The sequence below is a fragment of the Convolutriloba macropyga genome, chromosome 11 (genome assembly GCF_964194025.1).
Source record: "Convolutriloba macropyga chromosome 11, txConMacr16.3, whole genome shotgun sequence".
NCBI lineage: Eukaryota > Metazoa > Xenacoelomorpha > Acoela > Convolutidae > Convolutriloba > Convolutriloba macropyga.
This window is the reverse complement of record NC_134478.1, coordinates 6,738,601-6,749,623: the sequence shown is the minus strand read 5'-3', so window position 1 is coordinate 6,749,623 and position 11,023 is coordinate 6,738,601. Positions and strand designations below refer to the sequence as shown.

The 11,023-nt window shown below is 35.2% G+C and overlaps 3 protein-coding genes across 3 annotated transcripts in view; 1 reads left to right on the top strand and 2 right to left on the bottom strand.

Annotated features, from left to right (window-relative positions):
• LOC142349400 (putative Bax inhibitor 1) overlaps positions 1-11,023 on the bottom strand; it is a 189,157-nt gene that overhangs the window by 35,615 nt on the left and 142,519 nt on the right. The window lies entirely within an intron of this gene.
• LOC142349403 (putative SERF-like protein) overlaps positions 1-11,023 on the top strand; it is a 241,169-nt gene that overhangs the window by 196,506 nt on the left and 33,640 nt on the right. The gene's annotated exons all lie outside the window — the stretch shown is intronic.
• On the bottom strand, positions 26-9,791 carry LOC142349399 (translation initiation factor eIF2B subunit gamma-like). The gene is made up of 2 exons (XM_075400930.1): positions 8,974-9,791; positions 26-544 (listed from the first exon to the last, which is right to left on the bottom strand). The coding sequence occupies exons 1-2, from the start codon at positions 9,784-9,786 to the stop codon at positions 56-58; spliced, it is 1,302 nt and encodes a 433-aa protein (XP_075257045.1). The 5' UTR covers positions 9,787-9,791; the 3' UTR covers positions 26-55.

Below are 11,023 nucleotides of genomic sequence, written 5' to 3'. Positions count from 1 at the left end.
TATTTTTGACATTTAAAACCATAGATACATAAATTAGACGTTAATTTATATCATTTCACTGAAATTGTACCAATTTTTTCACCGTTTCATTACTAAGTTTACTTTTACTCTGAACAGTTTGCGATGCTGCCACTAACACATTGGTCAATTCGCAGCCATCTCCAATTACACAAGAGTTCGCCAGAACGCAGTTTTCAAGCACACAATTGTCACCAATCACGACATCGTTGAATACGACACAACCTGTCAATTTCGACTTTCCGATTTTACAATCTTGTCCGACTATGTTGTTTTTTAACCATTCGCTAACTTTGCCTTTGTTCTGATCACCGAATGTTGAACTCAGTCCGATTAGATTAGTACCTGCTAAGAAGGAATTAGCAGGACATTCGAATGCGTTTCGTGAAGATTCGCACTTTCTCTTTTGGGAAGTTAGCATCAACTGTAAGATTTTCCGATTAGCTTCGTATAAGTTGTTCACAGAGTCAGCACGCCATGCGAGGTCGCTTGATTCCAGCATCAAATAGCGACACGGGGAAAATTTCTGAAACAGTGGATTGTATAACATGAAAATTACACCGATTAATTTGATATTAACGCGCACTAGCGCTTTGTTCTGTTGAATTTTTTCGGAACGTCAAGAAGATAACCTAAAGATTGAACAGCAATCACAAAACGCGACCATGGATATATTTATGATTTTCGCAATTTCCTCTAAGCACGTTTCTGATGTACAACTCAGGTTATTGAAGCTTTCAATGCTTCGAAAAAGAAGGAACGCTTTGACCCACAGCCAGTTCATAATATACCAAATGCTCTTGAAGAAACCGATGGCTTTATTACCCTTTAAGTAAAAGATGCCTAAAGACTTTACCGAAATTCACGTAGACAAAGCGATATTAGAAATCTAGCCAACAACACATTTTCTTTGCGGGGGGGGGGGGGGGACAAGGGGGGTGGGAATCCACACTACAGCAAATTGTTTTATGTTAAAGCTCTTTGTCTAGAATTTAACTACAATGAATTTTCCGAAATAGAGTTACTGAAAATTTTGGGACTAAATTTATGCAATTTAAACTTTGAAAAAGATTTTGCTACTTTCAATTTTTTCAGAAGCCAAATGCAAATGATTACAGCTCTGTCTATGGACGCTGGTATATCAACAAAGTTGTTTGAGGAAAACGCAAAAAGTAGAGCAGTTCATATTTTTAAAAAGCAGTTCATATTTTTAAAAAGCAGTTCATATTTTTAAAAAGCTGTTTATATTGTGAAAAAGCAGTTCATATTTTCAAAAAGCAGTTCATATTTTTAAAAAGCATTTCATATTTTTAAAAAGCAGTTCATATTTTTAAAAAGTAGTTCATATTTTTAAAAAGCAGTTCACATTTTTAAAAAGCAGTTCATATTTTCAAAAAGCAGTTCATATTTTTTAAAAGCAGTTCATATTTTTAGAAAGCAATTCAAATTTTTAAAAAGCAGTTCATAGTTTTAAAAAGCAGTTCAGATTTTTTAAAAGCAGTTCATATTTTTTTAAAAAGCAGTTCCTTTTTTTTAAAAAGCAGTTCATATTTTTAAAAAGCAGTTCAAATTTTCAAAAAGCAGTTCATATTTTTAAAAAGCAGTTCATATTTTTAGAAAGCAGTTCATAATTTTAAAAAGCATTTCAAATTTTTAAAAAGCAGTTCATATTTTTAAAATGCAGTTCATATTTTTAAAAAGCAGTTCACATTTTTAAAAAGCAGTTCAAATTTTCAAAAAGCAGTTCAAATTTTTAAAAAGCAGTTCATATTTTTAGAAAGCAGTTCAAATTTTTAAAAAGCAGTTCATATTTTTAAAAAGCAGTTCAGATTTTTTAAAAGCAGTTCATATTTTTTTTAAAAAGCAGTTCATATTTTTTTTTAAAGCAGTTCATATTTTTAAAAAGCAGTTCATATTTTTAAAAAGCTGTTTATATTGTTAAAAAGCAGTTCATATTTTCAAAAAGCAGTTCATATTTTTAAAAAGCATATCATATTTTTAAAAAGCAGTTCATATTTTTAAAAAGCAGTTCATATTTTTAAAAAGCAGTTCACATTTTTAAAAAGCAGTTCACATTTTTAAAAAGCAGTTCATATTTTCAAAAAGCCGTTCATATTTTTCATAAGCAGTTCACATTTTTAGAAAGCAGTTCAAATTTTTAAAAAGCAGTTCATATTTTTAAAAAGCAGTTCATATTTTTAAAAAGCAGTTCAGATTTTTTAAAAGCAGTTCATATTTTTTTAAAAAGCAGTTCATATTTTTTTTAAAAGCAGTTCATATTTTTAAAAAGCAGTTCATGTTTTCAAAGAGCAGTTCATATTTTTCAAACGCAGTTCATTTTTAAAAAGCAGTACATATTTTTAAAAAGCAGATCATATTTTTAAAAAGCAGTTCATATTTTTAAAAAGCAGCTCATAGCTTTTAAAAGCAGTTCATATTTTTTAAAAAGCAGTTCATATTTTTAAAAGCAGTTCATATTTTTAAAAAGCAGTTCATATTTTCAAAAAGCAGTTCATATTTTTAAAAAGCAGAAAATATCTGCCCACGATAAGAGAAATTAATTAGACAGTTCATCATACACAAACACCTTTGTCCGAAGATCTACAAATAATTGTTCGTATCAACCTAAATACCTGTCCTCTAAATATCAAAATTTCGAAAAATTGGTACAAAAAACTCTTGCTGCACTTTAAAAAATCTCTTGCTGCAACTTTTATGCTCATTAAATGACTTTTTGTAGGTGGTTGAATTACAGCTAATAACAATCCAATTTTCTGATAGCGCTTCAGAAATGGTCAATTCTATCTTGAAATGAAATTAAGATGTCATATAGCAGCTAAATTTCAACATTGACTTCAAAAAATTTTTTTCACATTTGATAACTCCATTCAGCAGATATATGACCGCTGCGCGTGATAGACTGAATGCGAAAATTCTGTTCCATTATTTTAACATAATGTTCATTAATGCAAATTCATTATTATCGTATGGTTCAATTTTGTCCAAACTGAACCAAGTTTTTGATAATTCTGTTATGGTTTCTCATTATTTCGTAGTCACACACGTTTTCTTCTAGCCTTTTTCGCTGCACTCTTATTAAGATACGTTCAGATCAGCTAGAGGTATAAACTCACGAGGAAATTTTTGCAAAATTTGAATATTATATACAAAGGCCAAGAACTAGTTTAGGCAGCCCAATGTAAACTTGCCAGTAGAAGTGCATGAAACAATGTTGAAGGTAACTTTTAAAGAAATTATCTTCCTTTCTGGGGTTTTCATGTGAAAAGCTCTGCATGGCCCTGGAGGAAATAGAAAGCTTCCCGCAATTGCTTTTAAAAATTTTCTTGCCAGGGCGTTTTTAAAAAAAAAATTGTGAAGAAACAAAGAATATCTTTCCCGGATATCTCGTCTGGTTCTCGCTCAAAAATAGACGAATGATACCACATGCATTACCTAACAAGTAATAATGCTACATTTTTTAAACAAAATGCCAGAAATTGCGTTCTAGATGAGGTTATGTTTGTATAGCTCCACAGTCACAGGATAAATGGAAAAACTGATGGCGCTCCATTGTCCTTCTCTTGCAAAAATAAGATGACAACTATATACAAGGGTCAGAAAAAAATTTTTTTCATGGTAAATTCTGAGAAAATTTTTAACAAAGCAACAAAATTTGATTTAACAAAAACTCAAACTAAAAAAATGTTCTCAGTTGATTGGGAAAGATAAAGCAAGTCTGTAGAGAATAAATTGCTAAAATTAGGTGTTTTAAGAAACCGACAGTGAAAGCTACATTCAATTTAGCTGGAGAATATTGCAGATTGGTTGCAGATTTTTGGAATGTTTTCTCAATGCATTGTCGTGCCAAAAAAATTTTCACCTATGATAACTCTGAAATCTCTTCAGACAGATGCTGCCTTCACTTGGTTGTTATTTAGTACTATTTCACAGACATTCTCTTGTAATCTACAAAGAACTTCGATTCATGCTATTTCATTCTATCCATCACACATCTAGCACTGCAGAAACTTTATCAAGTTCGTGATGGTTAGCGTTCGCAAATCATCGGCATATCCATAACAAAACGAGTTGATGATCTTATCTGAAATTGGTGGATATCAAAGACAGCAGCCCCGCAGTACAGAGCCCCGTTGGACGCAACTTGTAACATTTAAGTCAGATTAATGATATCTATTCGTTGCTGATTGTTTTCTAAGTCACTTTCAGTTATATCTAGCGCTTTTCCACGAAATCCCAATCTAATTTCCAAACCAAGATATCATGCGTTACTCTATCAAATATTTTTTTTGAAGTCAAAAACATTCGCCCAATTTGTCGACCTTATTGAAGTCGTTTTCGTGGTGTATTTTGTCCAAGAAACATAGTAAACTATAAGTCCAATCTGTGAGACGAGAAGTCTGCCTTTTTGCATAAATCAGATGTTATTTTTTCGAATACTTCTGATCGGCAACAGACAATTCGTGGGACGGTACATACTGATGTCAATTTAACCGCTGCTTTGTGTATAGGAACTATTTAGCGAAGTTTTCAGAAAGCCGGTGAAACAACATAATTGAAACTCGCTTGATAACAACTCCACGACTCAACCTTGACCAAAATGAACGCTTGCAAATGTTACTTGTCCGCATAATAAGCTATGCAATCCTCTCTTTGGAAACCCTCCAAATACGAGCTGAAAATTTGAGAAAGCGTTCAGAAAAAGCCACCCTCTCGATAGAATCCTGCAAAGTGGATGATTATAAAACGAGACTGAGGCTGATTCCCTTGTCACTTTATGAGACAAACTGCACATGTTTTGCTTTTTAGTTCTCTGTTCTCCAACAAAACTGACATAAATTGGACGTGATACGTTACCATAACTGGATGTGGCGGATAAGCAAGACTTGATGCAACACCCGCTACACAACTCTAGAACCTTAAACATAACCGACTAAACGTCGGAAGAATTGCTCTCGAACGACTAGTGGGAGCTCTAATCAATTGCAGCCTGCTTCAGTTGGGGGGTGGGGGTGGCCTAATTGAGACTAAGAAGTTGCAATAATGGGCTTCAAATAATCACATTAGAGGTTAATATATACCACTATTAAGATTTAAAGTGAAAAATGGCACCAGTTTCGGCGCATTTTTCATTTGACTTTTAGTATTAAATTGCCGTCAATTGAGTTCAGCTGCTTGAAAATGTGATTGAGAGAGAATTTTAGATCACGCGAAACGCAAAAAGTCAAGGGCGTAAAAGTCACTCGAAAAGTCAAAACCGTCAAGCAAAAATTTTGCATAAAAAAGACACACATGTTTACAATAATTGCTATGAACTTCCTTCAAGAGCAATTAATTAGTTGAAAGCAAATCAAATTTCTGATCCCTAGCCTGCAGTCTCTCCAACCCATGTAACGAAGGTCAAATCAAGAACGACATCAATTCAAGAAAAGACCTTAAAACTTTTCTATCTTATCTGTTCTGGAAGCTTTTTTTACTGTCAAGTATCATTTAAGCAACCCCTTCACATGGCGGATTTTGTGTGGATGTTCAGCATGCAAAGAAACTTAAAAACTTTGACTTACACTTCAAGAAAAGCAAAACAGAATAGATCCAAATATACATCGAATAAGTGAGATTTCTAAGCGTTTTTTTAGGAACTTGGACTATGGGTTTCTTTTCACTGGGGAACCGATGCACTTTTGAATTTATACTTTTGCTGAGTTGCTTGAAACCAAAATTCTCTGCCTCCTACTCTGCCTGGTCTTGAAGAGCGTTATTGCGGACCGTTTCTCTTGAAGGAATATGACCTTTTCAACGTTGACCGCGGTGTTACCCTTAGCTGTATCCCTTCTGAGTGATTCTAACTGCTCAATTTGGTAAGCAAGTCGCTATATATACCAGATATCTAAGGTGGCAGCGACGTGTTGCGTTATTCTTGGAACGGCTTTTTCAAATAGTAAGTACCTAATATACCACTGTTTTAGTAGTAGTAGTAGTTCAGGCTTTAGGGTCTTCCCAGGGGTGCTCCAAGGCACCCTTGTTTCCGTGTCCTATTTCTAATCGATTTTCGATCGTTGGGTGCATATCCCACATTTACATAAAATTCTCCACGTACATTTGTTGTATTTTGTTTTAAAGAAATTCCAGTAGATGTCACTCAGTTTTTTTGCTCGATAGTTCTGTTGAATAAGAAGGATTTTTGGAAAAAGATGTTGTAAAGTAGTTTGGCTGTGTGAAGGAAGTTTTCATCGGTCTTCCTTAGACGATTTTTTGCTATTTTTAATTCCCCTCTTGCGCTTTGTCTAGTCTTTTCAAAGTCTTGATATTCGAAGTTTACTTTGATGTCGAATTTGTTGTCAGGTAACGATAGTAAAAGTAGTAAATCGTGCATTTCAACATACAGGCTTAGGGGCAACAGTTTAACTGCTATTAGCTTTATATTGTAGGTGCAGTTCTTTCCACTTAGTATCCATGAAGCGGCTCTTTTTTGTAGCTTTTCAATTTTCTCCATCTGCTGTCTGTTTGGGAGCCAAGCTTGAGAACAGTATGATATTATTGGCACGACATAGCCAGTGTAGGCATTCAATTTAATTTCAATGAGGCGCTGTCGGTCATGCTTCGTTTTATTTGGTAGAATGCTTTTGTTGCTTTCGAAAGCCGGTGATTACAGTTGCTATTCCAATTAAGATTTTTGGAGACAATCAAACCAAGGTTCCGTTGACTATCAACCTCTCCTAGCTCCTGATTTCTCATTGAGGCTTTTTGTTCGCTTTTGAGAGAGAGAGAGAGAGAAGTTTACATTTTGATGCATTTAGTGTCATGTGATTTCGATCGCACCAGTTTTCGATTCCTTCCACGCTCTTTGTTAATTCTTTCTGATTTACGCTAATCAGTTTGAAGTCGTCTGCGAAACCGAAATTTTCAGTGAGAGGAGTTTCTGATGAAAGGTCATTTATGAAGATGAGGAAGAGCAGAGGACCTAAGATTGACCCTTGAGGAACACCACTAGTGATTTCTAATTTTTCGGACAAAGCATTATGAATCTTGACCCATTGTTTCCTTCTATTAAGGTAGCTTTCAATCAGCTTTAAAAGATTTCCTCCAAATTCAAATAAATGCAGTTTTTCAATTAGCTTGTTGTGGGAGACTTTGTCGAAGGGCTTTGCAAAGTCTAAGTAGAGGACTGACAACTCTTTCGTTTTCACATTGTCAAGTTTGGCGTACAAAGAGTTTAGAAAAAGTAGTAGTTGAGTTGTAGCAGACCACCTCTGTCTAAATCCAAATTGGTTTTTGGTTTTCAAAGAGATTGTTTTTGCAATATGAGTTTATTCGGTTGAAAATTATTCTTTCCAACAGCTTTGAGACGCAGCATAAAAGACTTATGGGTCTCTAATAGTTGACATCGGCTTTACTTCCCTCTTTATATACTGGCGTGATTTGACTTAGTTTCCAGAGTTCCGGGAAAATTCCTTTATTTAGGATTGTTTGGAACAGTAATACGAGAGATTTACTCAGAGTATTAGCGCAATTTCTGAGGATAATATTTCCTAGGTTATCGGGGCCTGTTGATTTGTTTAGGTCTAAGTTTTGCTCTTCAAATTCCAGGCGCGAAGTTTTATAAAGTTAAGTATGCTTTTTGTGTAAATCAGTAGCGGAGGTTCTTTACAGTTGTATACTTTTGAAGAACAAACTGAAAATGGTGGCTTTTTCGCTGTCACTACTGGCTTTTTCATTACCAAATTTGATTGTTGCTGGCAAAACAGAGGGCTTTCGGATACATTTCAGGTGTTTTTGTATACTGCTAAAACACCTGCTTGTGAAAATTTTGTCTTCGAATATATTTAGATCGATGTCCAGTTGTATCAAAATCTGCTTCTCCAGCTTTAGTTTTGGGAGTCTACCTACTAAGATTCAAATTTTTCCAAGCTTTCTTTTTGGGGTTCAACTGCTTACTACTTACTGGCCCAAGGACGCAATGTTGCTCGATGTTTCGTTACTTTAGGAATGTGATTGTTGATATGGTGTCTAATCCATGTGTACCATTGGTTTAATAATGCGTCAACATTACTAAAACAGAAGGGTTTGAATGTGTTTTTCTCAATGGCTTGATTCAGTTTTATCCAGTCAGCTCTTTTGAACAAATTTACGGCACATGTTTGAGTTTTTGACAACTGTACCGAGAAACACAACAGAAGTCAGAATTGGTAGGTGATCTGAACACTGCTTCTTGTTTACCTCGAAGCTCCTTGAAGGTTTTGGTGTTGATAGCATTCTATCACTGGATGTGGATTATTTGTGAGGACATCTAGCGTTTGATTTGATATGTTCGAGAAGTTTGATTCTATCAGTTTATCCAGGATCTCTGATTCATAGTTATCATTATAGTTCATCCACGTTAATGTGACAGTAAGTCGAAAAGGGGTTTGTTGTTTATCTGATTTAAACGAATTCCAATGAAAAGTTTGAGATTGAATAGTTTTTAAAGTTTTTATGCCCCCCTGTTTGGAGTCATTGTGATTCAGAGTTTATGGAATATCCGTTCTTACCTTAAAATCAATATTTGAGCTGATCTATATCTGTGGTTCATCAATTAGAGCTAATCAATTGGTTCATCAATTAGAGCTAACGGTGGTTCGCGGTTCTTTTAAACCTCTTTATAATTTCAGAAATAGAGAACTTCACATAAAATGGGAATACGCGAGTTTTGGGATCTTAAAAGTTGGCAGTAGTTTTTGCCAATTACTTGGATTGTAAAACTTCGGTAAAGCTATACTTCTGTGGCCCCATTAGGTTTTTTAATGACAATTGTCTACTTTCTTACAGATGTTTTCTAAAGCTACGTATATCATCAGGTATAAAATGCTAGAAATGGAACAAAGAGAATCTAACATTTTTGAACTCAATTAAAAAATTAATTTTTGCCAAAAAAATATGATGAACAGAGAATTAACTTACCCGACTTTTACAGTCTTCGTCAGAGTACAAAGAGATGTCTCCATAATCGCTTTTCTTAACTATATAAGGGATAGCTTCTGACTTAATGCGGGTCAAATTATCTCGTAGCTTATCATCTTCCGAAATTTCTTGAAGGAGGCTGCTTGATATTACATAAATATGTGGATCAATCAATTGCGTATGAAGTTTGATTTTCCCCAATTCCGAAATGTTTCCAACAACAATTTGATCTTGAATTTCTTCGTCAGTTTGATAAAAACAAATCTGTTTTCTGGATTCATCCAAACCAATAACATCGAAAAACTTTTTCTTGGATTTTACTTTGGTGCCAATTTTGATTATTTCATTCCATTTTAAGTGACATTTACTCAGAGCTGTGGCTATCGGGCATTCATATATTCTGTTTAAGTCACACAGAGATTGTATAGAGAAATCCGTAATGGAATCACAAGAAAAAACGCACAGATGCTTCCACAATCCCGACGGACATAAAACCTTCTTATTCTGCAAAACTGCCTCAAGAGTTCCGAGATCATCATCCGCGTTGATGGTGCAAAGTTTAATTGAAGCCATTTCTGTACCACTAAACAAAATTTTGAGAGCTTCCTTCAGCTTTCGTGAATCCTTTTCAGACACAATTACAGTGATAGAATCAAAGCCGGCGTCAACAGCTGCTCGTATGGGGTAAAAAATCATTGGCCGATTGGCAACAGGCATCAAAAACTTGGGACAACTTTCAGTTAAATCTTTCATTTTGTGACCGTTTCCACCGGCCAGCACAACTGCACAGAACTCACTAGGCTTTTGTATCATTGCAATATCTAAAATAGCGACAAATTTTTAATGATTTGTTTTTATTATAAAGAGTCAATACCTCCAGAAGCGAACACCTATTTAATGAGTCAAAATAAAGTATAACGGTTTATAGACAACTCGAAGCTCAAAATTTTTCGGAATTAATATTATTATAAAGGATCTAATGATCTAAAAATCATTAGGGACAATGTCTACAGTTTTTGAGTTTACAGTCACAGGCCAATCGCGCCATGTACAATGTACTAAAATTGTTGCTAACAATTAAGCCTAAATCCTTTTCCTGCTTCGAAGGTTTTAGACTACGACCAGCAAAGGTATACCTTTCATTGCTCGTGCAACTGATTGATAACTGCACATTTGTCTAGATTGAAGCTTATTCTTGCAAAATGGAAGCTCAATCTTAATAAATAGATAAAAATGTTTGGGGTAGCCGTGGTGCCCCCCCCCCCCCCGACTTCTGAAAATGGTTATTGTTGCTGCCTCTTCTCTTCACAGAGCTTCAGCAAAGTGGGAGAACATCAGACGACGATTACGGCAAGGAGTCATCAACCCCGGGTCTCAGCTTGAACCGCAGAGCCGACCCCGAAAAAAGTTGCCAACTTTCTTAGATGGTGTGTCCACCAAAAAGAGCGTATTATCATCCGGCACGACGATATAAACAACTCGATTGCACATCACCCACGTATTAGACGTGCTCTGTTCTCCAAGGAGGCTCTCATTTCGAATTACTGAAGATCAGCAACCACTCTGGAATCATTTACATGCAAAGAAACAGTGCACCCGATATTTACCAGTACCTAGCGAAAAAATCTGGTGTCAATGTCATTCACCTTTTGAGATATTTGTTGTCAAAGAGTAAACAGAGAGATACTACAATAGCACATTGATTGCAAGCTCTCCATATTTTCCCATCACTAGATTTTAAATTTCTTGTTCTTGTTAAAAGGGTCAAAAACGATCTCCATGGATTCAAGAGAGAAACAAACTGCTAACTAGGTAATCTATTCTTTTCCTTCCTGCAATCTTGTGATCGTGAAAATCTTTCTGAACCGTTTAACTCCAGGGTCAGCTAGATTTTCAGGACATCAAGATGACTCGCAGCTGCAAGACCTGCAAAAAGAATATCAATCTCAGCGAAAAAAGTTATCACTGTGTGGCTTGCGATTGCCATATACACTTGACATCAATATGCACTGGCTTGACTCAAGATGCTGTCAACGGCATTGCCGAAATT